The 18,772-nt window shown below is 42.1% G+C and overlaps 1 protein-coding gene across 1 annotated transcript; it reads left to right on the top strand.

Annotated features, from left to right (window-relative positions):
- The first annotated feature begins 2,541 nt into the window (after window positions 1-2,541).
- On the top strand, window positions 2,542-18,737 carry zbtb8os (zinc finger and BTB domain containing 8 opposite strand). The gene is made up of 7 exons (XM_063184579.1): window positions 2,542-2,719; window positions 3,923-3,947; window positions 5,008-5,129; window positions 12,425-12,507; window positions 13,136-13,188; window positions 15,170-15,206; window positions 17,963-18,737. The coding sequence occupies exons 1-7, from the start codon at window positions 2,638-2,640 to the stop codon at window positions 18,047-18,049; spliced, it is 489 nt and encodes a 162-aa protein (XP_063040649.1). The 5' UTR covers window positions 2,542-2,637; the 3' UTR covers window positions 18,050-18,737.
- Window positions 18,738-18,772: the final 35 nt, after the last annotated feature.

Below are 18,772 nucleotides of genomic sequence, written 5' to 3'. Positions count from 1 at the left end.
GGCGGTTATTGTCCCTATAAGGAAACCAGGTAAGGACCCGTCAAACCCGAGCAATTATAGGCCCATCGCCCTTACGTCACATATGGGGAAGGTGATGGAGAGAATGATTGCTGATAGATTGATGTATCAGATAGAAAGTAAAGGTAGCATGTCCATCCATCAAAGTGGTTTTAGAAAGGGGAGGGGAACTATGGACCCAGTTGTGTGTTTGGAGACTGATGTTCGTAAAGCTCAAGCTAATAAAGAGTCTGTTTTGGCTGTATTCCTTGACGTAGAGAAGGCGTACGATATGGTCTGGAAAGAGGGCTTGATGATTAAGGTAAGTGAACTTGGTATATCAGGGCGTGCTTTTAATTGGATTAAGGGTTTCCTATTTGACAGATTTATCCAGGTTAGGATAGGAGCGGCCTTGTCTGGTTATTACCCAGTGGAGAATGGGACTCCCCAAGGGAGTGTGATAAGCCCTCTGCTCTTCTCCATTATGATTAATGATGTATTCAAGAAGGTTGAGGATGGCATTGGGCTTTCACTTTTCGCTGATGATGCTGCAGTATGGAAGCGGGGGAGAAATATTGGCCATATAGTATTGAAAGTACAGGGGGCAATCAGTTCTGTGGAGAAATGGTCATACGCTTGGGGCTTTAAATTCTCTATAGAGAAAACTAAGATGTTGTTGTTTACAAGGAAGAGGAATATGAAGGTGATACTGAAAATGTATGAACAAGAAATTGAACAGGTCAGGGAATTTAAATTCTTAGGTGTATGGATGGACTCTAGATTGACATGGAACTCTCATATTTCATATGTGATCAAAAAATGTAAGTGTGTTTTAAATGTGATGCGTTGTCTTCGGGGGATGGATTGGGGGGCTAGTAAATCAGCCTTGAAGAAGATTTATATAGCCTTGATTAGATCCATGCTGGGTTATGGGTGTGTGGTTTATGACTCTGCGGCAGTGACGTCCCTTAAAAAGTTGGAGGTGATTCAGGCGCAGGCGCTAAGGCTGTGCTGTGGAGCATTTAGGACTTCCCCTGTAGCAGCCCTTCAGGTAGAAGTGGGAGAGATGCCACTAGCCCTGCGAAGGAAACAATTAATCATGCACTATTGGGTTAATCTCAAAGGGCACTCAGAGAATCTTAATCCTGCTGTTCATACTTTGCAGAAGTGTTGGGAGAGTGAGCGGGGAAAACAGGAGTGCTTTGGTTGGAAGGGTAATAGGCTTGCAGATGTGATGCTTTTCGCTCAGATGCGGTTTTCCCCCATTGTGGCGTTGCCTGTAACTCCCCCATGGCTGTTTCCTCCAGTTAATGTGGACTTCAGTATCCTGGAAAAGATGAGGTCACGCAAGCCACCCACTGATGTAACTCTGATAGTGGAGGATAAGCTAAGATTCATTTATGGCGGCTTTGTGTCAGTTTTTACAGATGGTTCAAAGGACCCTGAGTTGGGTTGCACAGGATTCGCATTTGTCATCCCGTCTCTGCACATCGCTGTAAAAAAGAGGACTCCAGATAATTTATCAGTATTTACAGTTGAGTTGTTGGCAATTTTAGATGCCCTTCAGTGGCTGGAGGGTGCCAACATAAAGGAAGCAGTCATATGTTCTGATTCATGCTCTGCTCTACAAGCGATCAACTCTTTCAGGTCTACTAGTAGACAAGATGTACTTCTTGAGGTCTATGAGAGCCTATATAGGTCTCAACAAAATTTGCATGTCTCTTTTATGTGGGTTCCTGCTCATAGGGGTATTGAGGGGAATGAGGAAGCTGACCAACTGGCTAAGCAGGCGGTGGTGGCAGAAGTTCCAGATATGGAAGTAACTCTCAGCAGAGCAGAAAGTAAAGCTCTGGTCAGAGATTATTTTATCAAGAAATGGCAGGATGACTGGGAAAGGGCTGTGAAGGGGAGGCATCTTTTTGTTTTTCAGAAAACTGTGGGTTTAAAGGGAAGAGTTGCGATAAGGAGTACAAAGGAGGAGAGAGTTATCACTCGAATCAGAATAGGACACACTCAATTAAATAAGTCACTTCACATCATAGGGAAACACCCATCGGGTCTTTGTGATTATTGCAGGAAAGAAGAATCAGTAGAACATGCATTACTTCATTGTGATAAATATATTCTTCAGAGGAAGCCAATTCTTCAAGAGCTTAGGAATCAGGGAAAAGGCATCAGTCTGGTTAATTATATCACTAGTGTTAAACAGAGTACTTTTTTCACCTATTTAAAAGAAACAGGTTTATTTGACAGGATTTGAAACTCAGGCACACTCACACACGCGCACACACACACACACACACACACGCACACACACACACACACACGCACACACACACACACACACCACAACTCTTGAGATTTAGGGAATGTAGACTCTGGCTCTTTTAGGACAGTAGAGGGCGGACATGCGCCTAATCTGAGCGCTACTCGCCCATTAAACCCTCACAGAAGAAGAAGAAGAAGTAATGGGATTGTAGCAGCAGAGGACAGCATTGCAAGCAAGTTTGTCAACGGTGATGAAATCGAAAGAGCAGAGGAGGCTTTTATTTTGAAGGCATGATACCATCCCCAGCAAGCGCGTGTAGCCTATCTGTTGTCAGTGAATGTTACATTGTGGAATACGTAGAGTAGCCTACAATGGATGATCGCCTACTGGATCTCACCAAGGAGCAAGAAGCTGTCAAATCCAAATATCCACCCATAGACAAAAAATATGAATGTGAGTTACAAAAGGCTGGTCACATGTAGCTGTGTTGTCGGTCTGTCTGTCAACTACTGAGAAATGCTAGCGATAGCGTCTGAGCATGCATTGCTGTTTATTTTTACGTGATAGAATAAGTTACAATGTGTCTTGGTTGTTGTTGGTAACAATTTCACCACTTGCTAAAAGTAATAGTTGTATCCTTCCCCCTTCAGAGTAGGCCTATTCAAGTTCTACACACACATGGAGTAGAGACAGAGAACATTGCTTTGATCCAGGAAGTAGCCTAGAACTAAGTTGTTTGGAACAGGACCATGGCCTTGTGTTGTTGACGACGCAGCTGTGTGAATTGAATTAGAGCCTCTTCGTGCTTAGTTCTGGGCTACCTGCCTGTGTATATGTTGCCTTCTGACCCTACATCAAGAAGCAGTCGTATCTTTTGAAAATTACAATGAAATGCTGCATTGTGTCAATTACTTCTGCCATGCTGATAATTATAAAGTAGCATCTATATGTCTCTATTGAGAAGCCTCACACAACTTAAAGGTAGACCTATGGATTCATTGTAAGTCTTAAAGGTTGAATAAAGAAGGTGTCTTTGTCAACAATGTTTCTCTGTGTGGATTCTGAAATGGCTCCAAGGTGCATCAGTAAACACAACACAATGATGCAATATCTAAGGAGTTGGATATGGTCAAAGGGGCAGAAGGAGGGGCAGCAGCAGATGACAACAGAGTAGATTCTTTATGGTGCTTCGCAAGGAGATGTATTCATTGTGAAGTGGATGTGAATCTACCGTATGACCCAACACTGGGCCAACAGTTAAGAACCTCAGGAGGTGTAGGTAGACTGCAGTGCATGCAGCGCTGCATATCCAGTTGTCACCAGGGAGATATGCAGCCTTTTGCTTTCTGTTACACCATGACAAAGGTCCTTGTCATTGTGTTGGCACTGATAAGTTTGTTGACACAGGTGAACTAAGGATTTTGTTGAAGAAATATACCTTTACTGCTTTGCAGCAATGTTATGTTTGATTTTAGAAATGTTCCAAATATTCCTATAGTAGAGAAATATCTTGATATTTTAACAACTTCACTAACTCATCTAGCTGGCGGACACCATGACCTCTCAGTTTAGTTTAGTTTAGTTCCAGTGCCAGATTTGAAATTAATTGTGATTCAAAACAAAGAAAATCTCATATTTTATTTGTCTGTTTTGCAGATTTGGATCACACAGCAGATGTACAGTAAGTAGACATGAATCTCCTCACGATTGTTATCATACGAAGAAAAAACGTTTTTTTTTATTGTGAAACTGAATTGGGATAACATTGAAATCTTGTTCTTCTACTTCTGTTCTACAAAGTTAGGGTGTGCATTTTATGAATGAATGAATGAATGAATGAATGAATTAATTAATTAATTAATTAATTAATTAATATTACCACCATCAGGAGGTATTCATTATGGTTTCACATTCATTGGTGTTCACACGTATATAGGTGTATCTTCTCCATGTAATCCATCAGTTTGGCAACCTTAATGCATTTAGTTTATTTCCCTTATTCTGAGAAATTAATGCAAGTATAACCGACCGACACAGACACACATTTCACCAAATGTATGCCCATTGTAGTAACTCCGCTCTTCTCTTCATTTTATTTATTTATTTATTTATTTATTTATTACCTTCCTTTAAATTCCATCAAGTTCATTATTATACATGGAATGTTTCTGAAGATTGATGCAGGTTGTATAAATGTTTTTGACTGCAAAGCTGACTCTGGTCAGGCTTGTTTGCTTACTTTGTAAATCTTAATGAAAAGCATTTATGCGTGGGCTTTATACATGTTTTAAAATAATTACTAAAATATCACCTTGGACCTTCAATGAACACAGCTAGTGATGAAATGATGAATAAAGTTACTGTATTACTTAACGCCATGCACTAGGATTTTTATTTAACAAACATTTCGACTTGCGCCTTCTTTTCATTAAGTAAGTTAACTTGCATGCATTTATTGGACCAACGTACACACCTCAAACGGTATGCATAAACTGAAGTAATGATGAAGAAAGTTGCCGGAATATTAAAATGTTTTCCCTATTTGGTCCTTTATTTCTAATAGGGACAGTGAAGAGCGACAGGATGTGAGTGGAGAAAGAGAGATGGGGTAGGGTTGGGAAATGACCCAGGCCAGATTCGTACCTGGGTGACCCTGGGCATGCAAGCCCATATGGCAACATAGCGCCCCCCCCTCCCCATGACTATTCTTAGTACCTCATTTGTTATCTGTTTCCCCACAGGCTCCACTCGTGGGGTAATTCCCTGGAGGAGGCGTTTGAGCAGTGCGCTATGGCCATGTTTGGATACATGACGGACACAGAGACAGTAGAGCCCATTGATACCGTTGAAGTGGAGTCGGAAGGTAAGGTTGCTGTCTTGAAATACACTTCCATGTTCCAATTTCTTCCAACTTGTATACTGTAGGTTGCTGATCAGAAAAACTGTAAAAACGCCCGCACACTGGCCACTGGCCAATATGGCTCTGCCATCCAGTCGCTCTAGGTACACCCAGTCAAGATTGTTCTCCGTTGTGGTACCCAAGTGGTGAAACGGTCTCCCAGAGGCAGCAAGACTAAGCACATCTCTTGCAGCCTTCAAGAAACAACTAAAGACCTTCCTCTTTCGAGAGAATCTACTAGACTAATGCTTGAGCTGGCCTTGCCCCAGGGCAGACTCCTGATGATGTTTAGTTTAGTTTAGTTTGTGTGTGTGTGTGTGTGTGTACTCGTTATTTACTCTTTATATTAAAAAAAACCAACAACAAAAAAACTAACACCTCTTTGCAACTGCACTTGTTGTTCTGTATATCTCCTGTGCACTTTGTATTTGCTTGTGATGTTGGCTTGATTATGTCCTCTTTTGAAAGTCGCTTTGGTTATAAAGCATCTGCCAAATGCAATGTAATGTAATGTAATGTAATATAACCATTACAGTAACAACATTTTGGTCTTAGACAATCAGGTAAAAATAATTGATTTCCTTCCAAAAAGTAGAAAGTTCACACAGGTGATTTCACATAGTAGCTCACATACCTGCCTTCAGTGCACATTATGATGACCTGAATCAAATCTGGGAAGGGGCTTTAATTACTTTCTGAACAAGGGCTTAACACATCAGCTAAAGAGTGCATGCTGACCACCAGAGGGAGCTAGCAACTTGGCAGAAGACATAACCATGCTGTTTGAATCACTTGAAGTCAGTGTTGTGAAATCTTCACCCACAGAGATCTTAGTCTTTTTAAAAAAAATAAACTGACATATTCTTTCCAAAGGACTTTATTAAAAGCCCTTTATGAGTACAGTGTGAGGGTGTTTTGCTCCCAGAACTTGTACTATTTGTTTTGGCATGATCTCCCCATTATGTTGAAATCAATGGATGCTTTGAAATTCACCTCCATCATTGGCAGAGTGCAGCGCTCTGGGATCCTGAGTACATTTGTGAGCTGTGCAGTGCTGCTAAATCTTGCCTAGTCACTCCCACCCATCCTAGTGACACAACACTGAGCATTGTTGAAATCTGTGATAATCATGCAAGCTCAATCTGCCATTTTTGCCCGTCTCAGAATTGCTTTGTGTGGAAAATACCTGGGCCACCCAAGAAGATTGAACTCTGGTGTCCACGGGAGCAAGTTAAAAGCCCGATTCGCACAGGACTTTTATTACCTAAGGACTCCTGGTAATTCGGAATAATTGCGGAGATTGAGAGAACGTTTCTTTGCCAGCAATGCTGAGTTCCCATGCGAGAACTATTAGAGGAGGGGTTACCTGTGGAGATGAAGGAACTAAACACAGTCAGCAACCTGAAGTCTGCAAAAGTGTCTGTGTAGTCTGTGTGGTTTAAAAATAAGTGAAAAGTCAGCTCTATTGTCAGTTTCTTCTCATGTAACGAGACATACAAAGGAACAAAATGGTCTTTGTGTCTCTCACTGTCCCAGTCCGCAGACAAGACCATAAAAACACTAAAGTGTCAGACAAGACAAACATGAACACAAACATAAACGGTAACACTTTATTTTAGGGATACATCTATTAGCACTAATATCTACAATGTTCCTGTATAAGTAACTTGTATGGCATGTACAAAGCAAAATCAAACATTTGTTAGGCATGTATTCACAAATGTCTTGTTCATGCACAATAAGGGATTTATTACCAATTTGACCTTAGTAAGGACCTAGTAGGCCTTAGCATTTGCTTAGTACATGCCTTACAAGTTACTTATGCAGGCATTAACATTGTATGTATTAGTGCTAATAGATGTATCCCTAAAATAAAGTGTTACCACATAAACATAAACACAAACATAACAAATAAGAAGAGTACCTAAATTATCCTTGCTAAGTGCCAAGCTCAGTGTTATTTATGAGTATGGGCCCAGTGAGTGCTAAGAAAACATTTCAGACAATACTGTATTTCACTACAGCAAATTGTGGATATACTCTTGGAAGAGCTTTAATCCTCCTGATTTGGGACATTGCACAAGTGGTAAATCCCCTGACATAAAAGCTCTTTACAAGAGCAATGAGGCAAACCACTCACATAGTCTAGGAGAGGACTCAATACAGTAGGACTGTGATAAAGACTGTGATGAAGACTGATGAAATGGAACAACAGAAAATAATGAGAAGGGGCAGGGGAAAGGCCAGGGAAGTTAAAGTCCATATGCCTCTGGGAATAGATAGGATTTAAGGTGCTTCTTGAGCGTAGCCAGTGTGAGGGCCTGGCATATGTTGGGAGGTAGACTGTTCCAGAGCGTGGGGGCAGCAACACAGAAATCTCTGTCACCAACAGTACAAAGTCTGGCTCGGGTGATGATAAGATTGTCCTTTTCAGAAGACCGCAGAGACCTGGACTGGGAGTGGAGTGATTTGTATTTTTTGTACTCAATACGGGAATTCACTGGGAGCCAGTGAAGCTGAGTGTGGGAGTGATGTGTTGCCACCGCTTTGTGCAAGATATAATTCTGGCAGCTGAATTCTGAACATACTTTAGTCGGCCCAAGGCTTTGTTGGGTAGGCCATACAGTACCCCATTGCAGTAGTCCAGGCGGGAAGTAATGAATGCATGGATAAGTGTTTCAGTCACAGAGTCGGAGAATGAGGGCCGTAGTCTGGAGATGTTCTTCAGATGGGAAAAGGCAGATTCGGTGATGTTTTAGATGTGAGACTGGAATGAGAGGGAAGGGTCAAGGATGACACCTAGGTTTCGCACCTCTGAGGATGGCCTTATGGTATAGCCGTCCACATCCAGGGACAGATCACCAACCTCCTTGGCCCGGACATGCATGTGGCATCAGATTTTTCTTCCTTTTTATTTATGATCTAGTCCTACTCTGGTTGCACCGGATTATAACTTTAGAAGCACGGAGTATGCATTTCCTTTGTTCTTCTGTTAACCGCATGCTATTGTGTTTTGTTGTCTGAGTCCGTTACTAAACTTGGAAAACCTACTTGACGAGTTACTTCTTGAACTTGAAAAACTCCCCAGGCGTGACATGAAAATAGAACACTATGTGTATGTTTCATGTTGGCCCAAAATGATGCATCTACCATGACATTGCCTACAGGGAGGAACCAAGCTATATTCCTTTATTTGTAGACAAGGCTGTTTTCCCCATTTCTCATCTTATATTGATGAGTGAGTGGTATGACCAGTATAGCCTAAGGCTGTACCTCCCCCTTGATACCTTGTCCTTTGAAACATTTGGAAGCGTTACATCCTCAGGGATGTTGCATTTCTGCAACCAGCAAAAACTAGAATGACATTCGGTGAGTGAGAAAAATGGGTGTTGCCTTGATGGAAAATGTGTTTCAAGAGATGTTCCATGGTGATACAGGTGAATTGGTGGCATGTTAAATGGAATGAACCATTCAACACACCCATACACCATGTACAGTACTGCTATGTTTTGATATGGTGTTCGCTCTATCAGAGACCTGTCATGGCTTCCATGCAGTTGCTTTTCAGTCCTCTGCAGTTATGTCTTCATGGGAGGAAGCCAAAAGAATGAGGAAAGAATGGAAGGAAAGAGAGAGTGTGTGTGCGTGTGCGTGTGCGTGTGTGTGTGTTCGCGTGTGCGTGTGTGTGTGTGTGCGTGCGTGCGTGCGTGCGTGCGTGCGTGCGTGCGTGCGTGCGTGCGTGCGTGCGCGCGCGCGCGCGAGAGAGAGAGAGAGAGCGCGCATGTGTGTGTGATAGAGAGAGAGAGAGTGTGTGTGTGTGTGTGTGATGGAGAGAGAGAGAGCGTGTGTGTGTGTGTGTGTGTGTGTGTGTGTGTGTGTGTGTGTGTGTGTGTGTGTGTGTGTGTGTGTGTGTGTGTGTGTGTGTGTGTGTGTGTGTGTGTGTGTGTGTGTGTGCATGGATGAGTGAGTGAGTGCACACTGAGTGGGTGGATTGGAAGCTACTCTATATGTTTGTATCTGTGTCAGTTACGGGGTGTGTGTGTGTGTGTGTGTTTATATGAATTTGTTTGCCTATTAGTCATTGGTATGTGTGCGTTGGTAGGTGTGTTAGGACGATTCCCATCGTGAGAAAATCAACATCCCACCGCTAGAAAAAATGAGTAGATTTTGCCATTCTATGTTGACGAGTATCGACCTGATTATCCATGGCTACAAGGGCGCATGCATGACCATTTTAATAGTAGTGGCTGGTGCTAAATCATTCAGAAGGTCTTCACAGTATTAGCAGCCTAAACAGAACCCGACCCAAGGGGAAATTATTACTGACCACCATCACAAACTTCACAGTCACAGTCACAGTCAACACATACTGTAGTGTCGGAGCCATTCCCAGTTTATTTTAGTTTATTTTGCCATTTCTTGATGCCAGCATTTTTTTTGCATTTTGTGCGGCTATGCCCCCTACAGGTGAAAGATGCTTATAAATTGGGAGGCTACCTGGTGGAGGTGTGGCTGACTGGGAGCGCAGAGTCTTTGACCTCACCTGTCTTTCTGTGACTCACTAGCCAGGCCGTGCCCTCCAAGTGACTCAACACATTCATCATTGCTTCTAGTCAGGCCATACAATGTTGTTTCTGAGCTCCTGAAAAATTGGGAACTCCTCCCACTATGTCGGGAAGCATACAACCAGTAGCAAACAAAGAGAGGCAGGTCGACCATGTCGTTTTGGAAATGTTAATTGTTATGCTCTTGGTTAGACTAAGTTTCGAAGAGATTTGAAAGTCGATAATCAGGCTAGTGACTCACCTGCTCTGTTGAACATTGTGCTTAGTGAAGTTACACAGTCTTACACAGTCACTTAACACAGTCTGTCTTTGTTTTCAATGACTAAAGGAGCCTTATTTGATTTGCTCGCACATGACAGACATCAAGACATCAAACGTCATTGAACATTGAGATAGTAGACATAATGCGGTACGTACACTCAGACATTTTCGGACAAAAGTAAGACACAACATGGACACTGACGGGCAACACAAAACACAACATTCATGGCAGTCAGACACTATACACTTCCAGGAAGGTCCAATGCAAGGTCACTGTGGGGGAGGTTGTTTAGTACAGTGATGGCAGATGGAACCAAGCTTTTGTTGAAGTGTGCCCATTGCCATCTGAATGCCATTTAACTGTGGCCCGATTGAAGCAATGTGTGGGTGGGGGGGGATTAGTGTGGCCTCTGTTTGCTGAGTGTGCAAGGCGTATGACAGTTTTGTGGTTGAGATCAGTTAGGTTGTTTGTGTGTGTGTGTGTGTGTGTGTGTGTGTGTGTGTTTGTTTGGTGGTAGCAGACAGGAAGTTGGTTACTTACAATTATTGGTTACAAGATAAATATTTGACCGTCTGGACATGCCTAACTGAGCATCCTCTTGGGGTAGGAGGGGTTGGCACTGTTGAAGTTTGGAATGGAATGGATCATCTGATTTCATCCTATTGGTGTGATATGCCATTAGGTGTATCGACATTCCGCAACGACTGCATGCGTTGACGGACAACACTGCGTTCTGGACTGGAAATGTTGCATGATGGTTAGAAATCTTGTCCGACTTACCAAATTTCAGTAATGCGACGTGTGTCATGGTGTCAAACTCTCGTGGGATTAATGCGATTGCAGACAGATCTTGATGTGTAGACGCGTTATCCTGCACCCCCAAAAAAGTGTGCAACGCACCCCACCTAACAACTCCTCTCCACCCTTCCCCCTAACATGTGATGTGCTACGTAGATCAAGCTGGTGCGAGTTCATCGCCTCCTATTGCCAAATACCACAGAAGATGTCTTGTCCAACAAGATGAAGCCCAGATGTAACGTGTAGGGAAATGGTAATCAAGCCAACGTGATCTAACTAGTTCAGCTATTCTCAGTTGACCTCATCACATTTGCCAGAGGAAATGTTGGCTGGCACCATTCTTATCACCTTCAAGCATTACTCACCATTGTTTTCACACCATTATGTGTCAAAACCCGGAGGTTATCTGTAACACCAGGAGTCAGCTAGTCTGCTTCCTGCATTCATTGCAGCTGAAATCAGTCTCTTGACACGTTCCCCACAAATGACCGTTCCGCTTAAGTTCACATCCCACATGGGGACGTGAATTTGAATGCCGAAGCCCTCGTAAATTTTGCCATAGGACATGCTGACTGTTGGATTACTCATTTGAATTCTCATTTCTCACCATTCTTATCACCCTCTAAGATTACTCACACCATTATGTGTCAACACCCGGAGATTATCTGCAACACCAGGAGTCAGCTAGTCTGCTACCTGCATTCATATCAGAGTTAAAAAATCTCTTTGACACTTTCCCCACACCCTGATGAATTCTCTTAACACCCACAGATGACCGCTCCGCTGAAGTTCATATCCCACATGGGAACGACGTGAATTTTCACTGCTGGCTGTTATTGTGCAACCTCCAGAGGGAGAAAGCATAGCAAAATATGAGCATGTATGAGGTCTTAACGGAACACCGTTCTGGCAGCATGCAAACCAGCATGCTGGTCTAATCACAACATTCATGCTAAGCTAAACTTCAAAGAGTGTTTTCACACCTGGTCCCTTTCAGCTATTTAAGCAGACTCAGACTCAGCTTTTTCTGTGGATATGTGAACGCTCCAAAGTGTACCCATAGCCCTCGGAAGTGAACCGACTTTTATTGGCGTGGTCTCAGTATGGTTCGCTTATGAGTCCTGACAAATTACACCTTTGACTTGGTGCAATCACTTAAGGAGAGCTCTAGAGGACCAGCTGTGATCGAAAAGAGGACTAACACACCATAAAAACCTGATGGGACCTGAAAGAGTATCCGGTTCTTTTTGTAATACACTCACAATATGAACAAAATCAGAACATTAGAGTCCATTGGCTGTCGGTTCACTTTTTGGTCCACTAAAGAGCACTCTGAGTTTGGTTTACTTAAAGGGGACTAGGCGTGAAAATACCCTAATTTTTTATGGCTAGATCTGGAGGTCCTACTTTCAGATTCGGATATCTCTGTAGAGCTGTAAAGCTATGCTGCTTACATACAAGACGGTGTTAAAATGGGCCCATTACGTACCATGGAAAGAAAGATTGTTGCATTCATAGTTGCCATTATAAAAGATTAATTTTCACTTATCTGTCATCACAAGGAGTTCAATAGTAGTCTACCTTCAGGGCAACTATAAATAACAATGATTTCTTCTCTCTTCTTTTTGGCACAGGAGATGACATGGAGTCTCTACTATTCCATTTCTTAGATGACTGGCTGTTCAAGTTCAGCGCTGATCTATTCTTCGTCCCACGGGTATTGCTCCATATATATTTCATATTGTTACTGTACCTCCGCCAAGGAGGTTATGTTTTTGGTCGCGTTGGTTGGTCTGTCTGTTTGTTTGGATGAAGTCTGCTCCAATCTTTATGAACTGACAAAGATTTTTGTCTTCTTTTAGGGTGTTGACCAAAATAATGTATAACTGAATAGTAAGAAGAGGTCACACCATGCATCAACTTTTTTTTTAATTACACAGACATGTTTCGGCATTCTGCCTTCGTCAGTGGGTTCTTCTAACACTGAGGAATGCAGAACGCTGAAGCACATCTTTGTTCATTTATAGCGTGACCTCTTCTTACTTTTCATATTGTTTCATATGATCATATCACTCCTGAGTGATCTGTAGCTGCTTTGTAATGAAGTATCTGTGGGATCTTGAACAGATTCCTTCACATCACTTCACTTTTGACATTACACCATCTCTGAAGTATCTATGATGTGAAGAGTTAAAAGTTTCCAAAACACCTTTTACCTGCCTAAGGGATGCTGTTGTCGTGTCCTGTTCCCATAGTAACTGGCCAAATATGAGGATGCTTGAATCAATGTTCAATGCCGATATTGTTCTCTGCTAATACAGTGAATGTGGTTTTTTTTTCCACAGGAAGTTAAAGTTGTACACATAGACAGAATGCGTTTCAAAATCCGATCGATTGGGTGAGTTCACATTCTCCAGATGAAATGACAGTATATGGCAGTGTTTCCCTTGGTCCAAATAACATTGTGTGGTGCACATGTAAAGATGTTGGACTAGCACGAACATCATGTGTACCCATGTCTCTCACACTCAGTCTGTCTGCTCTGTCTGTTGCTTTGTATGTGTGGGAGGAAGGATAATGAAGGGTGGAGGGGGGTGGAGACTGTGCTGCATCACAGATGAGTCTAGGAATGTGATTCATGTGATCATGTGATAAGATTGTTCATATTTGAGGTTATTTTTGGATTTGGGGTATCCAAACAGTAAGAGAGAAAGTTAAACATGACAAAGCCAACTCAACATTTGTCAGGCGTCATATCTGCTCTGTCAGTATGTAGACTGTTGGGCTCCGTAGAAACAACCATTTGTCATTGAAGAGATAATGGGAGGAACAGGTCAAATTGTCTGTGTTTACCCAACTTTTAGAAATCAGCTTATTCTGTTCCTGGAACTATTTTTAATGCATAAGCAAAGGTAAATGAACTTTGATTACTGTATGTCGGAAAGGAAGGAGCTCCGTGTATTCAGTCTCTGAATGTTCTTGCAGCAAAAAATATTCTTCTGTCCAAAAAGGGGGTCAGAGCAAAAAAAACTTTGTGAACCACTCATTTAATTCACGGGTTAATGTAGAGAACAGATAATATTTAGGTTAAGCTTACATGCAGAACTTTATTGACAGATGTATAGTACTGTTAACTGATTAAAACTTTTTGTAGAGTAACTAATTAGTGTGACCACACACACTGTGAAGCCAATCCCTGAGAACAACCCCACCCTGGCAATGCATTTTCATGTGGATAGTGTTTATTTTCAAGGGCTAGACCTGTGTTTCCCAACCTTTTTTGTCTTGCGTACGTACCCCTAAGCCATTTTGTCAAACCATGAGAAACCCCTCCCTCACTCATACTCTATATCTCTTCCTCTGTCCCAGTGACTGTGCTCCATACATTCATTATTATTAATGAATGTGTAGTGATTTTTTTGTTTCATCTTAGAAAGCAAGCTTTCCTGTAATGGGTCAGGGGACACTCAACATTATTTGGAGACATGTGCATCTACTTGGCGTGGCCACAAGACTGAAGCAACAAAATATCACAATGCATCATGGGACAACAAGACAATGGACAGAGGATGAACTGCCAAATGGGACCCGACATGCACCAAAGAAGTAGCCTAGCGAGCTAAACCCCTACAGCTGAATTTGCTGCCTCTAGGGGCGTCTAGATTTCTAGGCTACCAAATAAGCTCACTCCATGAACTGTGGGGGAGGGAAATGGTTAAATATGGTTGTCTTCTATATCCACTTCAGAGCTCACTGGGCGGAATACTTGGTGTCTCTCACCACACAGTAACTTCTCTAGCCGTTAACAATAAAATCTGCAGTGCTTACCATCTGAGTTGCTTGTCTGCCGATATTATTTTTTTTTACTACAAATGTCACTATTATATAGTGGTATTTGTTGTTGTTGTTATTATTATTATTATTATTATTACTTTGAGCAAATCCCACTATATCCCCTAGTGGTACGCGTACCCCTGGTTAGGCAACAGTGGGCTACACCACAGTCTTTCTCTATTCTTTCATCCCTAAAGCTTTTGTGGATTGAGTTGACATTGTGTTGGAAGCAGTCCACCATTTACCAACAGTAATTTACAGCTGAGACGGTGTGGAGACTTCTTTAAGCCAGCACAAGCTGGTTATTTCCAACGGTGGTGACATTTATGGCTGTTTGTTTTGTGTCTGGGTCTTTTGTGCACCATTCATTCCCCGTACCCACCCTGGCCTCCTGCCTGTGATTATGAAAATTAGAGGCTTCATGATCCTGCATGTGACAGTTCAGTATTACGATTGGCTGACAGTGGTGAGTCAGTGTGGCATGATGCAAATAAGTGACATGTGACATTTACTGTATGTGTTTGTGTCCTTTATTTCCTTCACAGGTGGGGTGAGGAGTTCAGCCTGCCAAAGCATCCACAGGTGAGAACATGCGTCTGAGGTTAGGTAGCAGAAACACACAATGGTCTTCATTCATGGCCAATAGAAAATGCACACTTACCTCAATCGTGAGGGGCCAGAACAGGAAAGGAAAGAAAACGAGGATTAAGTTTAGAGGTTGATGGATGGGGTGGCGTGCCCGTCCACCTACTCCTTGTCTGTGCAGGTTTGTTCATCTACTCTTTGAGTGTATAGTGTTTCCCAACGGACTAGGAGAAGGAGTGGTGCTTTTAGTTGACAAATAATGTAAACTCCACTGTTGCACAAGATTCAGTGCTACAAAAATAAAAATATCTCCCTAAATGTCAACATCCTGCAACTTACAAAGAAACGTAATCTCTGTACACCTTTTCTGCTTCCAGTTTTATAGAATACAACCTTTAGACCTATGAGGCCTTTGCCATGTCACAGTTTATACACGCATACCCTAAAGCAGTGGTTCTCAAAACGTTTGCTGCTGGGTCTGTTGAATCTAAGAGTATTTTCTTTATGTAAACAGTCCTTTCTGTCCGCGACCCCCATCCAGTACCTCCGCGACCCCCAGATTGGGAACCACTGCCCTAAATCTACTGTTGGAAATGTATCAATTGATCAACACGGAAATGGTCAGATTTCAAACTCCACAGTGGGTCTTTAGTTGTGTGTGTACACAGCGTGCAAATGAAAGCCACCAATGTTATCACAGCCTTGTGAACAAAACATCATGCACCGCTACTGCTGAATGCATATAGGGTAGACACCATAGTGTTTGTCCATGCCGGTGTGCTACCTCTAAGTAGGATAGGATATGATAGGATACGATAGGATTAGCCTTTATTGTCTCATCTGGAGCGAAATTTGTTTAGGGGCACAGAGAGTCTGACACGGTTAAATATGCTTGTCTTATACGTCCTATTGACAATTACGTCCTATTGACAATTACAATTTAATTGTCAATAGGACGTTGCAGACTTCCTGCACAATATAAGAACCTTAAAATTACAACAAATTTGTGCCACCACGAGGCAGATTTTCACATACCTGCAGAGTGGCACTTTTTTGCCACATCACATGGCAAAGGTCCATGTGATGGCGTTGGAGGACAGTTAAATGGCTTGCTGCACGAGCAAGTCTGCAACGTCCTATTGACAATTAAATTATAACGCCATACCAACTGTTTGAATTTGTCAAGGATAATGTCAAGAACATCCATTGCCAGTTTGCCACAACAGAGATGTACCATCATGAAGCTGAGAACCTGTTGAAAAGGTTTGAATCTGCAAGAACTATTCCAGGTACTCAAAAACTACACAGCTTCTGCCCATTGTCAATGGACACAGTGGAAGTTAGGCCATTTTGAGCATTCAGAGAAGGCAGAGTTGAAAGAGTGAGCTCAGTAAAGGAATGTGTTACATTTTCAAGCATCAAAGGGTATGTTGTAGCTGTATATGATGGCAACTGGTGGCTAGCATGTGCTGAGGAATGTATGCCGAGCACTGGAGAGGTGAAACTGAACTTCCTGCATCCTCATGGGCCATCTCCATCCTTCACTTTTCCCTTCAGACCAGATAGACTGTCATGGATCATCAGGATGTGCTTCTGGTAGTGGAACCTGTAACTGCAACGGGACGTACTTATACATTATCTACAAAAGACACAGCTGCTGCTTCAAATGCACTGGTAGAGTACAAAATGAGAGTGTAGCCATTGATTATCTCTTTAAAGTACGGTAAAGGGAAGATGGCACAGGTACACAGAGAAGGAATGTTCAAACATTCACATATCATCATTTGGTGTGTATAAATGGACATCTGCCTTAGTTTCTGAAACCTGGGACCATGGACACTGACCATTTTTGTTTTGTTTTTGTTTTGTCATGTGATGCTACTATGGTATTACCATATTATTAGTAAGTGGTCTGTATGATGCCATATTTGTGAGTCAACTTCTCTCTGAAATGAATAACAAACCGAACACCAGCATTTAAGGTGCTGCTCATGACATTGCCGGCTACATTTGGACAAGGAACTGGCCATTTTAAAATATGAGTTTTTTAGATATTCAATTTTTAATTTTTCAATTTATCATAATTCATATTCTGAGAGTAGTTGTATTCCAAGGTGATTGTGTACTATGTAGAGCCAGAAAAGAGCTTTCAAACAACACCACAGGCATCTTTTTGTGACTAACACTGACTGATATATTCAAGGCTGAATGTATAGTGTCCTACCCTCACATGTGAACCTTTCCTAGTCTGTTTCTCCCTTAATATTAGTGTCAGATTCAAACCAATGCAGTTCTGGGGTGCTACCTTGCTACTGAAAAGGCACACCAAGTATGATTGAAATCCGGGTCGGTCGGGTCCCAAAGTGTCTGATTTCACGTGAAATGACCCAATATATGCCAACTTCTGTCACAGTTACAGCATGTAGCGTCAAAAGCTTGTTTTCGTGCGTTGTTTCATGTGCACTCATTGGTGCATGGTCGACACGGGTCAACCCATTGCTCCATATGTATCTTCATATTTAGAAGTTCATATCAAGGTCGAATGGTGATTTTTTTTAAAAGCAATGATGTGATTCCCAGCACTGTTCCCTTCTTTACATGATAATGATCATCGCAGAAAGGCTTCATCTTTTGAACTTCTTTGGGTGTTTGATGCAGCCAAGAATGGTTATTGGACAGGGGGGTGGGGAACTTCTCATCCACTTCATCTAGACTAAATTGCTCTGTCTTGTCATCTTTTGAACTGTGTTCAGGGAACGGAGGTCAAAGCAATTACATATTCAGCCATGCAGATACACGAGACGGAGAAGCCGGAGATCTTTGTCATCATTGACATCTAAGGATGGGAGGTCTCCCAAGACATGGCAGCGATGAATGCAGACGTGTCAAATCCGGGGTTCAGAAAGTAAAATCCCTGCCACAAATTTGATCCAACTAGCTTTGAATCAGTGAGTACTGAAGACCCGGGGTGCGTTTCTCGAAACCCGTAGTTGCTAGCCAGTTAACAACTCAGGCAGTTACCACTTGGAAATTGCATCGCAAACAACAAAGTAGATAACACGGTTAGCAACTATAGTTTCTAGAAATGCACCCAGAGTTTTATAAAGTAGAAGTACTCTTCTGTAGTTACAACACTAGCAGTATGATATGACAAAGTTGAAACCATGTAACATCATACCACAACTGTTGTAATTACATCTGTAACAGTACTTGCACTTCTACTGTATATAACTCTGCTCAAGACGTGTAGGCCTACAGTAGACCAGTCACCTGTGTGAGAAAAAACTGGCAGGGTTTTTACTTTCTGGGATGGGGTTTGGACACCTGCGAAGAAACACATATTCACAGACTGATATGTAAGAAATAGCATTATGTGCCATTACTATCAAAATATATTTTTGGACATGTGTTTTTTTTAATGGCCTGTTGGAAGACCTAACTGCCACAGTATAGATGACCAAGTGGTCATATTAGTTTTATTTGGTTTGAAAATGGATCAATATTTATTAAAATAATGTTTTGCCTTTTGAAATGTCTGTCTTGACTTTCTGTTCATACAAAAA

Source organism: Engraulis encrasicolus, chromosome 19 (genome assembly GCF_034702125.1).
Source record: "Engraulis encrasicolus isolate BLACKSEA-1 chromosome 19, IST_EnEncr_1.0, whole genome shotgun sequence".
Taxonomy (NCBI): domain Eukaryota; kingdom Metazoa; phylum Chordata; class Actinopteri; order Clupeiformes; family Engraulidae; genus Engraulis; species Engraulis encrasicolus.
This window is presented reverse-complemented; position numbering and strand designations above follow the sequence as displayed.

What these genes read in the sequence shown, in the direction of transcription:
- zbtb8os (XM_063184579.1), top strand. Translation starts at nt 2,638, where the DNA reads ATGGATGATCGCCTACTGGATCTCACCAAGGAGCAAGAAGCTGTCAAA. An exon ending in GATCACACAGCAGATGTACA is followed by an intron (nt 3,948 to 5,007) that starts GTAAGTAGACAT and finishes GTTTCCCCACAG; the next exon opens with GCTCCACTCGTGGGGTAATT. An exon ending in GCCTGCCAAAGCATCCACAG is followed by an intron (nt 15,207 to 17,962) that starts GTGAGAACATGC and finishes AACTGTGTTCAG; the next exon opens with GGAACGGAGGTCAAAGCAAT.